Source organism: Alternaria ventricosa, assembly GCF_023758065.1.
Source record: "Alternaria ventricosa strain BMP 2768 chromosome Unknown scaffold_30, whole genome shotgun sequence".
NCBI lineage: Eukaryota > Fungi > Ascomycota > Dothideomycetes > Pleosporales > Pleosporaceae > Alternaria > Alternaria ventricosa.
Window position 1 is genome coordinate 7,499 of NW_026055710.1, and position 23,043 is coordinate 30,541.

Consider the following 23,043-nt stretch of genomic DNA (forward strand, 5'->3'; position numbering starts at 1 on the left):
TTTTTTTATATTTTATAGTAGTATAGTACAATAATTTAATTTTACTTTAAACTTAAAGTTTACCTATGCTACCTATAATTTTATCTATCTACTTCTATAGCTAAGAGAAAGACTATATTATACTACGCTCTAATGTCTACTCTAACTTCTACTTTTTCTACTAAGATCTCTACTAAGAGCTTTCTTTTAGAAAGCTTTTATATTAACTTTTAAAAATATTTTAATATTTCTTTAGCTTTAGAGCTTTATAGCTTACTTATTACTACTTCTAAGTCTACTTCTAAGTTTACTAGAAATACCTTTATTACTATTACTCTTTATAAGTATATTATTACTATTTATATTTATAGTAAATATTAAAGAGAAAGTTTTTTTAATTTCTATAGTTATATATAGTAAGTATAAAGTTTTTAGAGAATATACTTATAATAAGATTACTATATAGAGTTACTAACTATATATTATTACTCTACTTTATATTAATACTTTACTATAATAGTAAACTTAATAAATAGAGTTAGATCTTTAAATTTAAGTATAAAAAGCTCTTTACCTCTAAGCTCTAATAAGTTAGGTTTTTTAAGTATATATACTACTCTTTAACTATTAAAAACTCTAGAATTACTTTAATTACTTATCTTTAAGCTTTTCTACTTAAGTATAAGTTCTAAAGTAGTAAGTCTAGTAGACAGCTACTAAATAATTAAAATGTCTAATAGAATACTAGCTTTATACTTTATCTCTATTAAATTAATAGAGCTTTAATTATATTTAATAAATAGCTTAACTTTTTTACTTTAACTATAGCTTATACTATCTTTAAGATCTTACTTAGTAGTTAATAGGTTTACTATACTTACTATTTTATTAATAAGTAGAATATTAGATTCTTTTTAGAACTAATAAGCTTACTATTATTAAGTATTTTAACTTACTTAATTACTTAATCTCTAGTTAGCTTCTCTTTATACTTACTTTAATACAACTTCTACTTATTAAAAGTAATATTATAAGTTATAATTACTTAATTAGTTACTAGTACTTATATATAATATATATTAAAAGCTTAATAGCTAATAAGATATTTTATATAGCTATAAAGCTTAACTTTAAAGTCTTAATAGTATTTTTTAGCTATATAATTACTATTAAGTAAATAGATATAATAGCTATAAGTATAGATTCTACTTTAATTTAAGTAAAGATTAGTAGCTTAGTATTTATTTTTAAGTAGCTAATAATATTATAAATACTTCTAGACTACTTATCTAATATCTAATCTAGAGATTAAGAGCTATAAAGCTATAATAAGCTTATTCTATAAAGTTAAGCTACTATATTTATAACAACTAGCTAAAGTCTAGCTAGAAAATTAGAACTTATATATATCTTAATTAACTTAGTAATAAGCTTTTAGCTAGCTTTTTTTACTAAGCTATTAGGCTTATAAGTATATAGTAAAAGTGTTATAATTATAATTCTCTTCTTTTTAGCTTATTTCTTATATCTTAAGTACTTTCTTTGAGGTAGTATTATAGTATTATTATACTAATAAATTCTTATAATCTTTTACTAACAGTAGTACTTAACTACTACCATAAAGCTTATAAAAACTTCTATTATAAAGTCTAGTATTTTTTTTTAAAGTAATTATTATATAGCTTACCTAAGTAATTCTTTGTAATAATTAAAGTCTATTTATAAAGTGTATAGCTTATAGAAAAAGTAAATAAGTTTTATTATACTTTAAGAAATAGTTATAGTAATAGCGTATAAGGCTAATAAAAAATTCTTTATAATATATAAGTAGTAGTATAATTATTATATTTACTATACTATATACTAGTAATCTCTATTTTTTAGATAGCTTTAATAAAAGCTTTTAAAGCTTACTTACTTAAGTAGCTTAATTTTTAATACTAAAGGTTAGCGTTACTAGTACGTAATTTTAGAACTTATAAGTAATTAATAGTATTTATAATAATAAAGAAAATAAAAAGATAAAAGAGTTATATTTAAACAAGAAAAAGGTAAATTGATACTTAAGAGTTAAAAGAATAATAAATACCTTTAGCTTATTTATTTTAATTATATAACTATAGTTTATATACTATATACTACTATTTCTAAAAAGCTTTTTAAAAATAATATTAGTATAGAAACTAGAGATAATCTTAACACTAGTAAGTATAAGATTAGCTTTTTTAAGTTTTTTAGAGATACTAAGAATAAAATAAAGTATATCATTACTAATACTAATTACTAGAAGAATCTAGCTACTAGCTTTAACTATTTTTTTTTTATCTTTAATAAGAAAATTAAAACTTAATTAAAGCTTTATTATTATTTTAGTAAACTATAGCTTTACTTTTAAGAATTATACTAGCTAAAAGTATATAAAGCTTTAAGCTTATACTAAAAATAAAAGGTTTAAACTAAGTAATTAGCTTCTTAAAGTAAATAATTATAAGAACTATATTACTTAAATACTTAGTAGCTAGAGCGCTTACCTTCTAGCTAGATTACCTAACCTCTCTATATAAGCTACTCTACTCTTTTTTATAGTAGCGTGTTTAGATTTTTTACTTATTTTAAGTAGAGAGTTTTATAAGTATAATACTAAGTAGTCTAGATTTAGTAACTATAGTCTTTAATTAAAAGTATAAAATAAACTTTTACTTATACTTTATATTAAGTTTATAAAAGTAAAGCTTAAGTAGTAAGCTTTACTACTTCTTATTTAACTTAGTAGAAGTAAAGAGTTACCTTATAATAGTATTAAAAATTATATTAGCTTTTTTATTTAGAATTAGATTATATTTCTTAAAAAAAATACTAAATACTTTACTAAAATTACTAAGGCTTAATTTATTTTTTCTTAAAGCTAGAGTAAAGAATAAATATTTTACTACTAGTAAGTCTACTTAGAGTTAAACTTTTTAATTATAGTAAGAAAGTCTATAATTATATAAAAGAATTTACTTTTTAAAAGCTTAAAGATCTTAACTTTTTAGTAATATATTAGCTAGTTAGTAAAGTATTTCTTAGTAAAAGCTCTATAAGTTTTTTAAAAATAAGTATAGTACTTTATATAAACTAGATACTATATAGTTAAATTAGTAAAAGTAAGTATAGTTTTAAAAGTCTTTATAGAGATTAAACTATTCTTTTATTATTACTCATAGTTATAAGTAATAAGTACTTAAGAATAATAGTATATATAATCTAGTTCTTAATATTATTAAGCTTATTAATCTTTTTTTTACTACTATTTAAACTTATAGTTAGTGTAAGCTAAAAGTATAGTACTTTTCTAGTTTTATAGTAATAATTTTATAAAAAAGTATTATACTTATAAGTAGCTTTATTATACTTATTCTTTTTATTTTTAGTTAGTTTTATAGAAAGAGAAGCTAGAGCTATAAGCTCTAGAACTTAAAGGTTAGAGAACTTAAGCTTCTAAGTATTTATATAGATTATATTAAAAAAAATAGATTTAATCTTTGTTTATATACTTGTTTTAACATAGTATTACTTAAAAAGCGTAAACTAGGTATTCTAGTTAGATTACTTTTTAAGAAGTATATTTATAGCTATAATAGCTATATTATAATTACTTATATTTATAAAGTTAAAGCGTAGAATTAGTATAAAGATATAGAGAATAATAAAAAAGTAAGTAGTAAGTAAGTAATTATATAAAAGAAGTCTTAATTATAGACTATTCAAAGAAAGTAGAGTAAAAATAAAACTAGTAAATCTATCTTTTAGAAACTTTTAATATATTATAAAAATTAGTTCTATAATTAAGTAGCTAAGCTTTTAACTATTAAAACTAAAGATAATTAGTAATTAAAGATAATTAAGTATATTATAACTATTCTACTATTAACAAAACTTAAAATAAAATCTCTAGCTATTTACCTAAGAGCTAAGTAATTATATATCTATTATTAGATAATTATAACTACTCTTAAACTTTAATAACTATAGAATAGTTACTAGTTATAATTAGTTCTAGAACAGAAGAAGATATTTTATTATTAGAACTTATTTAAACTTATTTAATACTTGTAAACATTTTTAAACAATATTTTATAGAGAATACTTCTTTTAGATTAAGGTTCTTATAAATATACTATACACTTCTTTACTATTACTCTTTTATAACTAGACTACGCTCTTAGCTTTTACTTTTTAAGCTTTTTTTTTAGTTTTAGCCTTTTAGCTAGTACGCTTTAATAATATATATAACTTAAATTAACTTAGAATCTCTACTATATTCTAGCTATCTAAATTATACTTACTACTTCTACACTTTCGTTTCTATTTACAGCTACTATAATTACACCTATAACTCTTTTTTTATAGTTTCTAAGTTGAATACTAGCTTTTAACTTTTATACTTCTATATAATATTTAAAAGTATTAAACTTTATAGCTTAGTTTTAATTCTTAAAACTTTTAAAAAAATATATATACTACTACTTACTACAAAATAAAGTATTTAGAAAATATACTTATATTATAATTATATACTATATTACTTAACTATATTATACTTATATTTCTACACTAGTACACTAAATAAAGTAATATATATTACTAGCTATAACTTTAAAGTTAAAGACAAGCTAATATTAAATAAGCTTTATTATAAAAAGTAGTTAGTAGTTATAATCTTTATAGTAAGTAGACTATATATACTAATTAGTTTAGACTTATTTACTACTAAAAAAAACTTCTATAGTATAATAGTATAAGTAGCTTAAAGCTTTAAAAGTTATAATTACTAAAAGTTAAGTACTAGTAATATAGAAATAAAACTTTATTAAGTTTACTTTAGAGTATTAGTATAATAAGTAGAAGTAAAAAGTTTATAATATTTTTTATAAAGTATATAACTATAAAGCTACTCAAATATAAGTAGCAAAGCTTAGTATAAAAAGTAGTAGTAAGAGCTAGAACTTGTTGGTATAGATAGAGAATAGATAGATAAATAATAGTAAATATAAATAGTAAGTCTAGTAGTTATATAATACAGCTAATATAGCTTATAGATAGTTAAATATAGAATATAGATTACTAGTATAAAGTAATTATATAAGTATAATATACGTATCTTAGATTAGTTTAAAAACCTTTTACTAGTAGTAGACCTACTAAGTTATCTTTTAAAAATATATAATTATACAGAGCTAGTATTAGTACTACTAGTTAATAGCCTAAATAGCTATTAGTAATATATAATAGATATAAAGTAGATAGTCTATTATAATTATATGTAAAGTAACAATTATATTAGTAGTAGAAATAGTATTAGTATAAGTATTGTAAGTTATAGATCTAGGCTTATACTAAAGATTTTTAAGTTTACTATTAAGTTTAATATAGTAATATATTATTACGTAATTATGTAATTATATAATTTAAAAAAAGTACACTATAAGCTTCATCTTTTAGGCCTAGAGAAGAAAAGATAAACTTATAGTAAAATAACTTATAAATAAACTAACTTAAAATAGTAATAGTAATAAATATCTTAATTACAAGACTTAAAATTCTTAAAGCTCGAAGTAAGAATAAAATCTATAGTAAATCTAGATAGATTTAGTAACTCTACTTTCTAGCCTACTAGAAGGTAATAATTAGATCTTTTTAAAGTATAAGGCTACACTTTACTCTTTTAATTTACTTATAGAAGCGCGCTACTTCTATTTAAAATTTTTATATCTATCTAGTATATTAATATATTATAATTTATAGAATATGTAACTATCTAAAGTTTTAATATTTTCTACTAAGGCTTAGTACCTAGCTATATAATAACCTAACGTAAGCGTTACGTTAGCTTACTATAGTAGCTCTTTAGGCTCTACTTTAAATACTAATACTCTATACTTATAGTAATTAGCTTATAGGTAATAAAATAGAAGCTTTAATTAGCTAATTAGGTATTCTAGTCTTTAAGTTATATTTAATCTCTAAGGCTTTATAAGTAGAGTAATAAAAACTTTTCTTTTTATTACGCGCTATCTAAGCTTAGCTTTTTAAAGCTATATTAGCTTTCTTTTTTAAAGTAAAATATTTTATTAAAGTAGTATAAAACTTTTTTTAATCTAAAGAGTTAGTAAATATAAGAAAGTTATAAGACTTATTTTTAAAATTATTATTTATATATAAATAAGTACTTTTAGTTCTTATTATAATTACTCTACTTATAAGGCTTCTAAAGCTAACTTAGACTAGATAAAAGCAAACGCACTAATTAGTAAATTAGAAGTAACTATTTAATTAGCTATAGAATATAATTATAGTAAGTATTACTATAATTATAGAACTTAGCGTTTTAGAGCTATAGTAGTAATCTAATAGTATTATATTAGGTTACTATTCTAAGTCTTAGTAAGCAATATTAAAACTTTAGATAGATATAATATACGTGTATAAACGCGCGTAGTATAAAGTATAGTATATTAATACTTTAGAAAGAAGTAAAAAGACTTTAAATAGAAGTAAAATACTTATATATAGTATAAAGTGTAATATAATAGGAGTAGGCTCTAGAGCCTACGTAATAACTAAGCTTTACTAAAATCTAGTTACTATTCTCTAGCGTAACTAGAAAGTAGAGTAGCTTAATTCTATCTAGAATTACTTTAGATTTTATACTTTAAGGTATAAATAATTATATAAAGATACTAAGTATTTAAAATAGTATTAAAGTAAGCCCGTAAAGCTTAATATTAAATATATTAACTAAAGTTTTTAAAGTAAAAAGTTATATAGAAGTTAGTAAGAAGAAGTAAAAAAAAAGTAAAAAACTTACTAAAAACTATATAAGCTATATATTTCTCTTAAATAAGTTCTATATAAACTTTATAACTAGAATAAGCTTAGTAGAAAAGGTTTTAGTTATAAATAAATAAAGCTTATTAATATAACTTTACCTTAAACTTTTATAATACTTTTTATAAAACTTATAAAACAAAAGTAAAAAAATATTATAGACTAGCTAGGTTATAAAGTATAAAGATATTAACTTATTATAAGCTAACTAATAAAACCTACTAATAGTATTTTTAAACTTAAAAAGTACTTTAAAAAGTTAGCTTTAGTTAAAATAAGTAAGAGAGAAAAAATATATAGTAGTAAATTTAATCTAATGTTTTTATACTAGTTATAAGTTTTACTATTAAGCTTATTAAAAAGATAAATATTCTATTAATACTCTTTTTTAAAAATGTAGATATAGTAAATATAAATTTTAAAAACTATTAGCCTTTTACTAATAATTTTATAATTTCTATTAAAATTAAGTAGCTTAAGCTTATTAATAAAAACGTGCTAGCGCTACTACTTTATTAGCTTAGTAAGCTATTATATAGATTAGTAAAGCTTATAAAAGATAGTAAAAAGATAGAAAAGACTTACTAATAAGCTAATAAAAGCTTACTAAACTTACTTGTATTCTATTATATATAGTAAGTACTAAGAGTAAAAGTAGTATTAAGCTTAAAAGCTATAGTATAAGTAAAGTAAGTAAAAAAAAACAAAATTGTAATATATAAAATATAAGTCTAAAAAATATTATAAATAAAGTTACTAATTTTATATATATTAAGAATAAAAATAAGTATTATAAGTAAATTACTATTTTAGTATAGCTTATTTAATTTTCTTTAGCTAAAGCGCTAGTATATAGCGCTTTAATTAAAAATTTATTATATTTATACTTAAAAAGTTATATAATAATAAATTCTATAGCTATATAATATAGTACTTAAAAAAAAAAAAAACTATTATAATAAGCTACGCTTAAAAGAATTCTCAGCTAAAAACTTTAAAAACTTAGTTTAGTTTTAGCTAAGCTTAGAAAACTTTTCTAAAGTATATAGCTACTTAGAGAATTTTTTTTTTTAGGCTGTTAAATTTATTTACTACTTTATTAGTACTTACTCTTAGAGTTAGTCTTTTATATAACCTACTACTATAGAGCTAAAAGCTAACTTAAATTATTAAAGTAAGTAGTTTATAGCTATATCTAATAAAAGAGCTACTTCTAGTCTATTAATTAGAGTATCTACCTTAATTTTGTATAAGTTAAGTATATATAGCTCTATAGGTAAAGTAATTAAAATAACTTAAAATAATTAATAAGTACTTCTTTTATTAGTAAACTAATAATTCTATAGTAGAAGCTAGTCTAAAAAGAGAGAAGTCTATTACTAGTATATAAAAAGACGTATTTCTAAAAAAGTTAAAATCTTATATTTAGAGGTATAAGCGTTAAGTAAACTAAGGCTTAAGTTTTTAGCGCTACTACCTCTAGTATAGTTAAAGCTTTTAAAATTTAGAGTAGTAAAGTAACTATTTTATAAATACTAATACTTACCTATATTATAGTAAAAAGAATTACAATATAATTATATATTTTTAATAGCTTATAACTAACTAAGCTATAGATTATAAAGTAAAAAAATACTAAAATCTTAGCTTACAAAATTATACTTCTATATATATACTTTCTATTCTCTACTTCTATTTTTATTTTATAGCTTATAGTAAACTTAGAGATCTAATAACTTATTAAAAACATAAATAGTAGCTTAAATTTAATACTAAAAGCTACACTAATTAAATAAGCTCTTAACTATATTCTTACTCTTTTCTATAAGTTCTTCTAGCGTTAGCAAGTCTACCTAAAGCTAATCTTATTACTAGTTGTATCGCCTCGCTACCTTAAATAAGTACTTCTTAATAAAGATAGTAAGGCTCTATAAGTAATATAGGTAGATAACCTAGCTATAAGAGTCTGTAATGCTTTAATTATAGAGTTGTAACCTCGTGTTTACAGGCGACAACCTTGTCTGTTGTACAGGAACGTGATGAAATCTATACTACAAGTCGGTATGTACCTGTCATGATTCAGGTCTGTCATCCCCTTCGTTTCCGCTGATATAACCCTGCTCCACCATATGTCTCACAATATCGTATGTCGCGACTCCAAAGTTGCTGGTCCTGCTCAAGATAGTGCTCGGGTTGATGTACTTGTAGTACTCATGCATGGCGAATCCATGCAGCATGTATGTCGAAGAAAAGTCCATCTCCCACTGCGCACGTCTTCGTCTGTTTGCAATGGCATTGTCGTACAGCTCCATTGGGTCGGTGGAATTAATGAGCTGGGGAACAGGCGATGGATTGCCTTCGTTGGGTTTGAAGAGAGGGTCGGTGCTCTCTTTGAACCAGTGTGTGGGGGCGAAAGCGGTGCGGTCCAGTATCAAGACTTCGTTCGGGATTGGGACGAGACGCTCGGCGATCTTGGTCATGCTCTGTAGATTTGCTTCCCATTTACCGTCGAAGCCGGCGTGTTGCTCGCGCACGACGATTCGCGCCATTGTGCTGTTTGGCTTGGTCAAGAAGACTCCGTTGTTGATGGTGCCGTTGATGCCACCGCCTTCGCGTGCGCCGCCATAATGTCGGCCGCCGATAAAGGCAAAGCCAGCTTCGAGCAGGGGCGTCAGAGATCGCAGAGGTACAACGTCCCAATCCATGTAGATCCCGCCAATCTTGGCGATGGCCTCCCAGCGGATGAAGTCTGACTTGTGCTGGATGGCGGAGATTTCCTGGTCCTGGTTCTGGCCGGCAAAGTTGGGCACCTCTACTCGGTTCCAGGTGGTGATGTTCGCGAAGGCGTTGATGACTGCCTTGGTCCACCGGTCACCGTGCTCGCTGGCATTCCTAATCTCGGTGTCGTTGAAGTCGGTATGCATGTAGATCTGCGTCGGCTCAATGTACATGACTGCGGCGCACATGGTCAAGAAGCTTGAGAATGGAAACTTCAGGATTGAGTTTGCGTCCTTTTTTATTTGCACATAATGTACGATGCTGGGTATAGGGTCATGCACGGATGACTCGCTCGACTTGAGTATCCCATACTGCCTCGCCTTCTCCAGGGGGTGAGTAGAGATTGAGAGGATAGTGAGAGTGACGACGACGCAGCATGCCGTTATGATTGCTAGTCGGGTGCGGGAGCGTGTCGCGGACACCTGCCCGACAGGCATGTATCGATGCATGGACTCTGGGGGCTTCAAGAAGCCGAAGGAGGAGCGAAGCTGATTCCACGAGTAAAAAGGCGAGCGCGTATCTTGCTACCGAGGTTATATGATCGAGGTACGTGGATAAACCAGGTTGGTGTGGGAAACGTGGATGGATGAGATACTTGGAAAAACCAGGTTGTTGTGAGAAATGTGGATGGATGGATGAGATGACAAGTCGATGTTTGGAAATCGAGGTAAGACAGTGCTATAAACGTTCATTTGGTCGCTTGAGTAGGCCCGAGACAATCTGACATGCCGCGACGCCTACACTCACCCCGGGTGTCTGGCGTGGCTTTTAAGGTTCTTACCGAAACAACAGCAAAGCCACTCGCCAGGGTCGCAAAGGCTGCGCACAAAAGTTAAGCAAATTAGAGGTTTGGAACAGAAAGAAAAACGCTAGGCACCCATACTAGGGAGGAGAGTGTAGACGGGTGTTTAGCAAACCATTCGGCGGTGTATCCCGCGATGGTTGTTCAGGTTTATGTCGCGGTACTCGGCTCTTCTAGCATGGCCGCGAGGGCAGGCGCTGTACACTTACCGTTGTCGTCGCGATCGATCTGATCTACATGCAAGCCATTTCCATGAATAGCTCTTGGTGATTCGGTATCGCCTGGAATAGGATAAGAGGTTCGTCACGTCAGACGTCCGGGAAAGTACAGACATTCTGGGTAGCGACGAGCGCACTTCCGACACCGTTGGCCGCGCGAATATTACACCCGGTCTGAGGTGCATCGCAAGCACTCGCGCGAATATGGAAGAGTCTATTTGCCATGATCTCGTTCTTTGCGCTCCGCGATCTGTCGATGGAGTGTGTCTCGGCGTGAGAAGAACGTTGTTGGGGCGGGGCGGGGCGGTCTTTCTCGCGCGTTGATCCTCATTTGACGCGTCAGGCCGGCTTACTTGCCAAGGCTCCGCTCACACAGAGTCGTCGTGGGTAATCGACGAAGACGTCCCTTCGCAAAGATGACATGAGTGATACCCTCAGTGCTACAGCGTAGAGCGTTGAGATGGGTCTCGTTTGGTCTTCTACCTAGCGCTGAAATGTGGTACGTAACGACTTCACGTCGGTTGCTCGTAGGCCCTCTTGGGTACACACGGTATACTGATAAAGCATTCGAAGACCAAGTATACCCGAGAACACTCCTACAGCAGATACATCCCAAACATTACGCAGACATAGATGACTTTGGCGGCAAGCGGCGGATGCCACGATGGCCACGCCTGTGTCCCCAATTGAGTGTCGCCACCGCGGCTGCAATTGATGTGCGAGATCAAAGCGCGTCTCGCAACGGCGTAGATGGTCATGATGTGGACAGCTGCAGTGACAATAATTGCTAATGCTCGCCACAGTACTTGTTAAGGCCGCGTGTGGAACGGAGCATTCCATGCCAGAAGATGCAGCGCTCCATAGGCAGTGCCTATCATGCCGCTCATTGTCACCAATACGTGATTTGCTGGTTCTGGAAGGCTATGTGTGGCGTTCCAAGCGATGAATATGATATGTCTCCATCTGGAACATTTCATTTGCTCGGTGAAACGTGAAACTAAGCACTTTATGCGGTCGAGGCGACGTGAAGACCAGCAACGCGCTGCGTAGCGATGTTTCCGCTGATACGAGGGCAATTCGTTGGGCTGGCTTTGGGTCTGGCGTTTTCTTTGGAGCCGGATTGGAGTATCGCCATGATGCGGTTGACAAACGTTGAGTGTTTCGACACGGCGAAAGTTGAAGGCATGAGATGCTAGGTATTCGTTTGCTGGGTGTGGTCTAGTCTCCCATGATTCCCTCATTGCGTCGCTGAGCAGCTTTTTCTTGGCCCTAGACTGCCTGGTTCGTTTAGCACGGTGAATGCTGTACGCAATCTCCTATTGAGGCTCGTCCGGCCCTGATCGATGAGCTCGTTCTAGGCACCGAACACCTGCTGACGACAGGGCCAGAACCCAGCCACTCTTAGAGGGCAGACAGTCTACCATGATAGGGCCACTCGCGGTCACGAAATAGAAGTCGTGGATCCCTTCCATGGGCTTGAGAAAGAATGGATTTCCTGCCCTTTGCAGTGACCCGTTTTCAGTGATGGCTCGGGTTTCATCGTCTCTGCTAACAAGTGGAAGCTCGTTGGAAGGTCGGTATACCAAATGACCAATCCATTGAGTATCAATAGCCTCGCCGTAGCTTTTGTAACAGATTTGTCGAGAAGCTCCCGACCAGCTTGCCATGAGTAACCATGCGCAAATGCTTTCTCTGCGCTCACCTGAGACTTTGATGAGGGTAGGAGCGTCAACGCCCAAAGGCTTGTCCCACCATAAGAAGTAGATCGCTAGGCAGCACAAAGCGTGGGCGAACGTAGTGATCTCGAGGACACTGATCGGGTAGCCTGTGCCAAGTCGACCGATAATCTGTATCACGAACCATAGCGCCTGTATACACGCCAGGCTTTTGACGAAAGCGTCGGCTTTGCCCTTGTCGCGGATCTGCCCGGCATCAAGTTCCACGAGCTTCAGTGCTCCGGCTGCTGTAAGTGTAAAACGCTCGCGCTGACCGGGGACCGCGTTAGGTCCCAAGCCGCTGCGATCAAGTACAGATCCGCCCAGAAGAACGTAGTGACTATGCAGTCTTGTCCAAGAGAATGTTCGGGTGCGCTGAACGGGCAGCGCTCGTCTTTTCATTGCATCATCCGCCGAATCATGTAGGGAAAGTGCCTTGCTCATGTCCTTCTCAAGTTGGCCTTCGGCGATTTGCTGCACCAAAGCGACGTTGGTGACCTTTGTAGTATGCGGGATAGCTCGCAAAGCCTCGTAATGACAAAGCATAATTCCCATCAGTTCTGGAGTAAAGATACAGAGTAGTGCCCAGATTAGCTGCTTCGGCAAGTTTCGGTACCACTTTGTTCTCCCATGCTCTGGAATGTTGAGATGTAAGCAGGTATAGACGCAGAGGACAAGCGTCAGGAAATCTTTGGTAAGGCTTCTTGGAAAGTGAGTTTAATTAGCAAAGTGATCATCGATGAACTGAGAGGGGACCAGTTGAAGTGCTGTTGGCCGTGCCATGCATGTGGTCATTCATTTCTATTCTTCATTTCGTAACTTCATATCAGCATTGATGAGCCTACAGGCGAGAAGTCCTATACTTCCTTCTTGGGAACGCCGCCAGGCAGAGTCTGGACCTTTTCCTGGAACAGCTTCTCTGCGCCTTGCCATACTGGTGTAGATGCTCGGTCCTTGAGGGCCATGAGGCTGGGCAGCAGAGCGTTGCTGAAGGCCTCTGATGATTCGCGGGGTAGCGCCGACGGCAGGTGGTCGATGGAAATAACAGACAACCTAGGGCCGTCACCCTCAACAGGGACCTCGACTGTGGGCTTGTCGAAAGTGGTGTTGATGTCGTAGATGGGAATGGGGTTGTGTGGGTTGGTGGTGTCGCATGAGACATCGCAGACGACACTGAGTCTGCGGCCTGGTGACTGGAGGCTCTCCTTGTTGACAAAGGGCGGGATGGGCTTGGAGAGGTAGATGCAGTTGACGAAGATGTCGGACTCAACAATCTCGGGGTAAGGGCCGTCGCGCTCCTTGGTCTCAGCCAGATCCCACTTCTTGATCTCTGGGCAGCCAATCTTCTCCAGCAGGTCGACGGCACCGGAGCCGCAGCGTCCGAGGGCACCTAGTACCAGACTGGAGGGCTTGTGGCCAGCAACCTTCTCACCGGCGGCGACGTCCTCCTTGAGCTGGGCGATCAGCTCGCTCTCGTTGTTGTAGTACCCCCGTCCTTCGGTGAAGGTTTCTAGACCGGGAAGAGGCTCGCCTTTGGGGTGGGTGAGTTGCCATGCCCAGGTCTAGCAGCTGTCAGTATGGTAGCAGTGTAGTTGTGGGGTCGACTAACCTTGATGGCCAGGGCAGCGCCGACAAAACCCGCGTGGTAGCCAAAGGCCGCAACGCGCCTGCCTGATTCATCCTGCAGGAACTCGAGGTCGTACAGGGTGCCTCCACCACGGGGAAACCTGGCGAGGACGTTCTCCCAGCCGCCCTGTTGCTTGTAGCAATGCGCAAAGTGTACGAAAGTGTGCTCGAGCGGGAACTTGTCTTCCGGTAGCTCCTTCAATCCGATGATGATGCGGTCATCTTTGGGCGCGTTCTTGTATGCGCCTTCCTCAATGAGGGTCGCGCCTGCCTGCTCGAACTCCTCGTCCTTGAAGATGCGGGCGTAGTTGGGGTCCTTGGGCGAGCGCTCGACGACAACGGGGTAGCCAGCATCGAGCAGCTTCTTGGTGGTGGTAGGAGTGAGGCTGGAATTCTGTTAGTACAGTATATACATGAGATGGGTATAGTGGACTCACCATGAACGGTGCTCAAGCGGTTTGGCCTCTGCACGGGCGTGTAGTGTAGGGAACGACATGGTGTGTGGTAGATGACTGACGTCTTTGGATGTTGAAAAGGAGTGCTCAATTCAATGCCGTCTCTAAATGTGCTCTACTTATGAGGTATCGGATCTCGGAGTGTGGGGAATAGTCGGCGCGGACTGAAGGCCACGATGACTCCATGGCCTTTTTCGCCGGGGCTCCAAATTCGAGCTCCGAGAACGGCGCTACTGCAGGGCTGCACTGCGCCGTTAGACGACAGAGCCCTGGAGACATGCGATGACATAGCCTGAGACATTTTGGCCAGTAGTGGGGCGGCGGTTTGGATGACACTGCAGCGACTCGCACGTGCATTGCTCGACGGCCGGCGGCGCTGGAGTGAGAAGCTAGGTAGAATCCTCTGCCGGCGTGCAAAATACGCTGCACCACGACGTCCATGCTTTTCTCTCGTCTGTTCTGCCTCGGGAGCGCTATGCTTGCTGCTGCGAAAAGCTGCTCGCACTCGCGTCGCCGTCCATAGTACGGCTATTACCTCGCCTCCGATTCGCTGGTGCTTGCACCTCGATATCACTATCACTATCGCGCAGCATGGCCTCACATTCGCGCGACTCTTCCAATGCCAGTGCCCGGCACGCCCACGCGCCCTCGACGCCCAGCCAGCTCCGCCAGGCTCATGCGCCCTCGGACAGGTCCAGCTCGCCCGAGGAAACCATGCGTCCCCGCCGCTACCACGACGACGACGAGCCCCAGCCGTCGAGCAGCGCCGCGCCCCACGACCTCGAGTTCTCCACCGACGGCATCCACCCGACGACGGATGCGACGTCAGTACACTCAACCCATGAGGAAGTCGCTCCCCCGGGCGGCATCATCGAGATCGACCTCGAGCCCACGGTGCGCACGCGCTTGCTGAACCAGCAGGACTGGGGCACCTTCAACCGGGCCGAGGGAAGGCCGGCGGCACATCGCAACTATGGCAGCTTCGCGGGTAGCATCCACTCGGAGCAGAGCTTCGGTGGCACCTTTCCTGGAATACGCGAGACGGCAGAGGGCGATGCGCCCGATGAGGCACACGCTCTCCTGGGCGACGCCTTTGCAGACGGCGTCATGAACAAGGGGAGCGGGCAGAAGATGAGCACGACGCGCTGGCTCGCTGAGCGCCACGGCATCAAAGACAAGCGCATGATGTACCTCAAGTACTACATACCCGTCCTCAACTGGACGCAGCAGTACAAGTGGCGCTACTTCAAGGGCGACCTCATCGCAGCCATCACCATGGCCTCGTTCTACATCCCCATGGCCCTCTCCTATGCCTCCAACCTCGCCCACCTGCCGCCCGTCCACGGTCTCTACAGCTTCGCCCTGAACCCTCTGATATACGCCGTGCTCGGCACCTGTCCGCAGATGATCGTTGGTCCCGAGGCACCTGGCTCCCTCCTCATAGGCGAGATCGTGCGTGAGAACATCAAGAAGGGCACTACCGGCGACAACGACGGTAGACGTAATGCCGAGATCGCTGGCATCGTGACGTGCATGGCCGGTGCTTTCATCCTGATCGCAGGCTTCTTCCGACTCGGTTTCCTTGACAATGTGCTGAGCCGGCCCTTTTTGCGAGGCTTCATCAGCGCCATCGGTGTAGTCATCTTTGTAGACCAACTCATTCCCCAGATGGGGCTCGCACGACTGGCTGCTGACCAAGTATCCCACGGCAGCTGCTTGGACAAAGTCGTCTTTCTCTTTCGCAATATTGGACGCGCCCATGGCCTCACATGTGCCATGTCCTTCACTGCCTTTTTCATCATCATGTTCTTCCGGTATGCTGCGAGACACCATTTTCATGCTGGACTCACTAACAAATCCGCAGAGAGTTCAAGAAGCGATTACAACCACGATACCCCAATGTCGCCTACATTCCTGACCGATTTGTCGTTGTCGTGCTGTCTGCCGTGCTTACCTGGAGATACCGCCTTGACCAACAAGGCCTCGCTGTCCTTGGAGAGGTCAACTCCAGCGCCAAACTATTCACCATTCACTTCCCTTTCGAGACTTCGCATCTCAAGTATGTTTCCGACGCCATCAACACGGCCTTGATTATTGCTATGTTAGGCTTCTTCGAGTCCTCCGTTGCTGCCAAGTCGCTGGGCAGCGGTGACCACACCAAGGATGGTGTCCAGATGCCATTGAGCGCGAACCGCGAGCTCATCGCTCTGGGCACTGCAAACATCACTGGTGGACTGTTCATGGCGCTTCCAGCTTTCGGTGGCTACGGTCGCTCCAAGGTCAATGCATCCACCGGTGGTTTGACGCCAATGAGTTCAGTCTTGTTGTCCCTCATCACTATTCTGTGTACCGTCTTCATGCTGCCGTATTTCTACTACCTACCTAAAGGCGTTCTTTGCGCCATGGTCTCAGTCGTAGCATACTCGCTCGTTGAGGAGGCACCTCACGATGTCAAGTTCTTCCTCAAAATCCGTGGCTGGTCAGAGTTGATCCTGATGGGCCTCATCTTCTTCATCACCATCGTGTGGGATCTTAAGCGTGGTATTGGGGTTGGTATTGGTCTCTCCATCCTGCGTTTGATCCGTCATTCAGTTCGCCCCCGCATTCAAATTCTGGGTCGTGTGCCAGGAACCACCAACCAATTCTCCAATGCGGAACATCACCCTGGCGATGTCGAGTTCATTGAAGGGTGTTTGATCGTCAAGATTCCCGAGCCTTTGACCTTCGCCAACACAGGTAACCTGAAGACCCGACTGCGTCGCCTGGAAGACCATGGCACGGAAAAGGCGCATCCTGCCCTACCGCGCGTTCGCCGTGCAGAACACAACAAGAACGTCATCTTTGATGTTCACGGCGTCACGTCGCTCGACGGCGCCGGCGCCCAAGTCCTGGCTGAGATTGTAGAATCTTACAGGAAACGGGATGTCAGAGTCTTCTTCTGCAGGGTGCCGCAAGAGTCCAGCCCCGTCTACCAGCTGTTTGACAAGAGCGGTATTATCGAAATGTGTGGTGGTCCAAGACACTTTGTCCAGAGTGTTGAGGAGGCGCTTCGCATGACCGAACTCGAGCGACTCACGGAAGAATGGGCAAGCTCTGCTGAGAGCTCCCGGGCTGTCTCCAGCAGAGCTTGAGTCAGTTCAACGACGCATGTAACTTCTTGCCTATAGACGACGAACAAGAGTATGTGAGCATTGCATTTGGGAATTGGCGTATATGAGCGTTTTGCTGCGATTAGACTTCCTGTATTCTCCTTCTCGCTCTGGGCTACGAACTTTAGTCTCGGTATCACTATGAAAAGCATGATTATCTTCCGATTTCCCGTGTCAGAACCTCTGAAAGCCTGGTGGTCTGCCAGGCGTCCAGCAACTTTGCCGAGCGACGAGCCGGTCGCGAACTTCGGAGCTAGATCTGCCTCCAGGCCGTCGGCTGCATACGATATCCTGCAACCATTGCTCAGCCCCAACGCCTACCTTCCAGTCTTCGTTTCCAATCACGCTCGAGACGATGCAATCGCTAAATGCGCTCTTATGCAGGATTGCTTCACCCTTGCAGTCATGATGAATGCTGTCGTGACTAAGATTCGAGTACGCCGTGTCCAGAGATCCCCAGATGCGGGGATAAGCCGGTGGATGCGCCACCCTTGGGACAGCACCGCGTCTTCACTCCACTTTGGAGCATCCTCACGACCCAACACCGGTACGCATCATGAGCTACAACCAGCTCACGAGACCAACTTCCACAAACAGTATCATCAATCAGTGTTGTATCAAATGCGAGCCCGCAGCCTTGACTGATCTCCAACAATCCGCGGATTTCTGAGTGCAGCGCCTTCAGACCGTTGGCGCCCCAAGCCTTTGACGTCGACCAAGCTTTTCGGCGGCCTTCAACAAAGCTTCGTTGTGCCGTCTTTTCCAAGCCAAGCGACGCTTATCACCTCTTGACCACTCTTAGCACGCAGTAGCCCCTGTCGTATGCTCCATCCCATGTCGCCTGCTAGCCAACTCTGGTCTATCGTGCCGCGCCCCGCGGGGGTGCCATTAGATGGCAGGTCAACATGCAGGGTTGCGGGGACGTCATGAGGATGTCAAGGATGCATACTCGGGTCGCACTGGTTATCTGTGAGCTCGTTTTCGGAAGGTTCAACGATAATCGCGTGCATATCTAGTGGGATTAAAGAAAGCGTTGCGCCCGCTGTGCCTTATAAGCTCTTGTGAGCTCAGCAGTCTGTCGATCTCGTTCGGAGAAAGAAGACAGAACTTTCCCTAACGCTTCGCATTCTGCAGTTGTCCGCGGGTTGTCCTCAATTCATGATGTCGGATGAGAAATACGACACTACCGAGCAGCGCGAGTTCGCGCCACCAGCCGCAAAGATGTCGGCTGGTCGCTACATGGCAACGCGCATCCCCACTCTCAAGCCTGCCCACGACAAGGTCGCCAATCCCATCGCCCTCCTGCGTATGCTGAATCTCCAGCAATGGCTCTTCTTCCTAGTCGCCTTCGTCGCGTGGACCTGGGACGCGTTCGACTTCTTCACCGTTTCCCTCACCGTGGAAGATCTTGCCGAAACCTTTGGTAAAACCAAGGCGGATATCACATGGGGTATTACATTGGTCCTCATGCTGCGAAGTGTGGGTAGTATCATCTTTGGTCTGGCGGCTGATCGGTATGGAAGGAAGTGGCCTTTCATTATCAACAATCTACTCTTCATCGTGTTGGAGCTGGGCACGGGTTTCTGCTCGACCTACAACGAGTTCTTGGGAGTGAGGGCTTTGTTTGGTATCGCCATGGGTGGATTGTACGGAAATGCTGCTGCCACTGGTAAGTCTTCTCCCTTTCTGTCCCAGCATCATTGAGATGACTAACACTGTCGCAGCCCTTGAGGACTGCCCCGAACAGGCCCGTGGTATCATCTCCGGTATGCTACAACAAGGCTACGCATTCGGGTACCTACTAGCGACCGTCTTTGCACGCGCGTTCGTCAATACCGTCGGTCACGAATGGCGACCGCTGTTCTGGTTCGGTGCAGGCCCACCAGTCCTGTTCATCATCTTCCGTCTCTGCCTCCCAGAAACGAACGCTTACCTCGAGCGCAAGCGGATTCGCGAAGAACAACCCAACGCCGCCAAGGTCTTTGCTCAGGAAGGCAAGGTGGCGTTGAAGCGTCACTGGCTTCTGCTGGTGTATCTCGTCTTGCTCATGGCGGGCTTCAACTTCATGTCGCACGGAAGCCAGGACCTGTACCCGACCATGCTGAGTAACCAGTACAACTTCTCCCCCAACCAGGTCACCGTTACACAAGTCGTCGCCAACCTTGGCGCCATGACCGGTGGCACTGTAGTTGGCTATTGCTCGTCCATTTTCGGTCGCCGCATCAGCATCATCGTCATGTGCGTTATCGGCGGCGCTCTACTATACCCTTACACATTCGTCTCCACCAACGCTGTCATCGCTGCAGCCTTCTTCCAACAATTCTGCGTCCAAGGTGCTTGGGGCGTCATCCCTATCCACCTCATGGAACTCTCCCCAGGATCATTCCGCACTTTTGTCGTCGGTACATCCTACCAACTTGGGAACCTCGCTTCCTCTGCCTCATCGACCATTGAAGCGACCATCGGCGAAAGATTTCCACTTCCCCCGAAGGGCAAGACCAGCCGGTACAAGTACGGACTGGTGATCTGCATCTTCATGGGATGTGTGTATGCGTATGTTATCTTACTCACAGCTTTGGGACCAGAGTATCGAGGTAAGAGCTTCGATGTGGCTGCCGACGAGGATATGAATGTTGTGACTGGTGCAGATGATGGCAAGTACGGTGCGAGACACGATAGCGAGGACGCAGAGGCTAGGGAGCATGTGTAGATTTCGCGTTTCGGGACAAGCCCACCGTGTAGCTACTGCTAGACTCTGTCATGAAACTAGAATAGTGCAAGGCGCTTCCAAATACTCTGAATTGCTCGGGAAGGTGGAGTTTTCGCCATGATCTTTAGCGATGTTCTACCGCCAGAATTGGCAACCGCCTTGTCTTTGAGGCTGTGTCTACCCGATGTGGAGAGACAGGCGAGAAATCTGTACTCGTGTGATCGCATCTCGTAAATTGTATATTGCCTGATCCATGGCGTTGACGTAGGCAATTTAGACATTTCAAGCAAGCTCGGAGCTGCCATTGGCCACAATTAAAATCGGCAGCGGCATCCGTCGCTAGCGTTGTGCGACTGATAGCCGCCTCGCACACCAAATAGATTGTCTTCATCACTCGCAATCTATGCAACACTCACATCGTCTTGTACACCTTCGCTTACAACCAATTCGCGCTCAATGTTCGGGTCTTTCGCGATGGGTACGGCTCTTTCGACGTTATTGCCGGTGGGTGTCTCGTAACCAACGAGCCAGCCTGGGGCAAGAGACAAAGTATATATGTCGCTCGGGAGATGTTGATATGCCGGCACCAACTGCATATTCATTGCATCTCATCTCCAGATTCTGTCAAAGATCTCCGCCAAGATGAAGTCCTCTGTTGTTTTGCTAGCAGCTACTGCGTCTGTCGCCAGCGCTCACTGTACGTCCCGATGCACTGCACACCACCCAAGAAAGCAAGCTGACCTCTGAAAGACACACTCCCAAGCATCAACGGTGCCGCAGCCTGGACCAGTGTCCGTCAAGCCAAGAACTGGCAGGACAATGGATTCGTCGGCAATGTGCAAAGCAACGACATCCGCTGCAACCAACTTAAAGCAGGCACAGCGACCACGACTGTTGCTGCTGGCTCGAACGTAAAGGTCAGCGTCAACCCGAACGCTTACCATCCAGGCCCCTTCCAATCGTACCTTGCCAAGGTGCCAGAGGGCGCAGACATCAACACCTGGGACCCAACCGGCGCCGTCTGGTTCCGAATCTACGCCGAACAGCCCAAGTTCGGTTCCCAGTTAACCTGGCTGAGTATGTTTCTCACAACGCTCCTACCCTGCTAGCATATACTAACATCTTTTCGCGCAGGCGCTGCCACCTACGACATCAAGATCCCTCAGTGCATTGCACCTGGAAAATACCTGATGCGCAACGAGCACATCGCCATCCACACTGCTCAGAGCGTAGGCGGAGCCCAGTTCTACCTGTCTTGCGCACAGCTTGAGGTTACTGGCGGCGGCAGCAAGGCGCCATCGAACCTCGTCGCGTTCCCTGGCGCGTACAAGGCTACCGACCCGGGTATCCAGATCAACATCAACTACCCTATTCCTACAAGCTACACTAACCCCGGCCCGCCTACTTTCACTTGCTAGGTGTAAAGGGTTTGCGCTAGGGACATATATGCTTCCGTGAAGCAAAGGTTGAAGGCTACCTCGATGTAGATGTAAATAGGTGTTTTATAGATAAGATCGGTTTGCGAATATGACGACTTGCTTAGAGTGCACGTTTTGGTTCACCAAGAAAACAGTCACTTTGGCGAAATAGCCTACACAGATGAGATACTGGTGTATGCATTTGTGTCGTTTTATCCCAAGTACTTCAGCAACTGATCATGGAAGACCAGATCACCACTGAAGTTGAGTTCTGATAGATATCTCCTAGCACGACATCGACCGACTGCTCATCGCGGACCCGATCAAGAGCCTCCTCAACAGTTCTACAGCCGAAAGAAACCCCATACCTGCTCCAAGCCCATCAAACAGGCCGGAACTTCCCATCAACCTCAAATAGCATGATAGCGCTCAGCAAGCTTCTCAGCATCATACATCTTAGCAGTCGCCCTCTCCAACTCATCAGCAACATACTTCCAAAAGTTACGCTCACACCTCGCCACCGCATCCACAAGCTGCTCCGTCATCTGCGGCGTCTCCAAATCATTCTCATGCACCTCCGCAGGAACCGCATGGCGCATGTTGTCCTTGAGCTCCGTCGCATTGTTGTAGTCCTTGATGCGCTTCTTACCCGCCTTGCTAAGCACACCTGTACCTTCGGCGTTGGAGTACTGGTTTGGGTTGCGCAGATGCATGTAGTCTTTGGGGTCGAAGCCGATTTCGCCGGCGGAGGTGGCGATGCGGGGGGCGTTGCGGACGAAGCGGCTGTAGACTGCGGCGTCGGTGAAGGTTGCGGGTTCGCCTTTGGAAAGGCGCTCTTGGTTGAGGTGGCTTGCGATTTCGCTCCAGGGGAGCTTTTGATCTTGGCGGAGGGTCTTGATGAGGATATTTTCGGGGTCCTCTTCGACGAGGGGGCGGGTGCTGGTTTTCTTGTCCTGGGGCATGAGTACGGAGATGTTGGTTTCGATCTCCGCCTTTGTGGCTTTTGCGCGCTTGAGTCCGTCCATGACGCTGTATTTGTATGGGCCTTGGGTTCTCGGGCGATTGGGAAATGTGTTTCTTCGGGTAGGGAAGGCGTAGTCAGAAGCTTCTCCGTGTTCAGGTTCAAACAATGGAGATTCCGCTCGGTTACTGATTGGCGCGAATGAGGGATGGAGCGCTGGGGAGGAAGGAGATAGATAGCTGTCTGAGAAGTATAAGTACTATCCAGTATAACTGTTTGTTACTAGACTCACTTGGGCTCTCGGGGGCGGTGCTCAGGTGAGAGAGTGAACCACTGGTGCTCGTGATCGTACTACCCCGTGC

The 23,043-nt window shown here is 41.2% G+C and overlaps 6 protein-coding genes across 6 annotated transcripts; 3 read left to right on the plus strand and 3 right to left on the minus strand.

Moving 5' to 3' along the window:
* Positions 1 to 8,921: 8,921 nt before the first annotated feature.
* J4E93_010387 (uncharacterized protein) lies at positions 8,922 to 9,815 on the minus strand (the record flags this gene model as incomplete). The annotated part of the gene is made up of 1 exon (XM_049348268.1): positions 8,922 to 9,815. One exon carries the CDS (start codon positions 9,813 to 9,815, stop codon positions 8,922 to 8,924), a length of 894 nt encoding a protein of 297 aa, XP_049194497.1.
* Positions 9,816 to 13,219: 3,404 nt separating this feature from the next.
* On the minus strand, positions 13,220 to 14,484 carry LYS5 (holo-[acyl-carrier-protein] synthase; the record flags this gene model as incomplete). The annotated part of the gene is made up of 3 exons (XM_049348269.1): positions 13,220 to 13,924; positions 13,972 to 14,374; positions 14,426 to 14,484. 3 exons carry the CDS (start codon positions 14,482 to 14,484, stop codon positions 13,220 to 13,222), a joined length of 1,167 nt encoding a protein of 388 aa, XP_049194498.1.
* Positions 14,485 to 15,034: 550 nt separating this feature from the next.
* On the plus strand, positions 15,035 to 17,574 carry J4E93_010389 (uncharacterized protein; the record flags this gene model as incomplete). The annotated part of the gene is made up of 2 exons (XM_049348270.1): positions 15,035 to 16,257; positions 16,308 to 17,574. 2 exons carry the CDS (start codon positions 15,035 to 15,037, stop codon positions 17,572 to 17,574), a joined length of 2,490 nt encoding a protein of 829 aa, XP_049194499.1.
* Positions 17,575 to 18,753: 1,179 nt separating this feature from the next.
* On the plus strand, positions 18,754 to 20,302 carry J4E93_010390 (uncharacterized protein; the record flags this gene model as incomplete). The annotated part of the gene is made up of 2 exons (XM_049348271.1): positions 18,754 to 19,261; positions 19,317 to 20,302. The coding sequence occupies 2 exons, from the start codon at positions 18,754 to 18,756 to the stop codon at positions 20,300 to 20,302; spliced, it is 1,494 nt and encodes a 497-aa protein (XP_049194500.1).
* A 642-nt stretch (positions 20,303 to 20,944) lies between these two features.
* Positions 20,945 to 21,720, plus strand: J4E93_010391 (uncharacterized protein; the record flags this gene model as incomplete). The annotated part of the gene is made up of 3 exons (XM_049348272.1): positions 20,945 to 20,999; positions 21,053 to 21,379; positions 21,437 to 21,720. 3 exons carry the CDS (start codon positions 20,945 to 20,947, stop codon positions 21,718 to 21,720), a joined length of 666 nt encoding a protein of 221 aa, XP_049194501.1.
* Positions 21,721 to 22,130: 410 nt separating this feature from the next.
* J4E93_010392 (uncharacterized protein) lies at positions 22,131 to 22,745 on the minus strand (the record flags this gene model as incomplete). The annotated part of the gene is made up of 1 exon (XM_049348273.1): positions 22,131 to 22,745. One exon carries the CDS (start codon positions 22,743 to 22,745, stop codon positions 22,131 to 22,133), a length of 615 nt encoding a protein of 204 aa, XP_049194502.1.
* Positions 22,746 to 23,043: the final 298 nt, after the last annotated feature.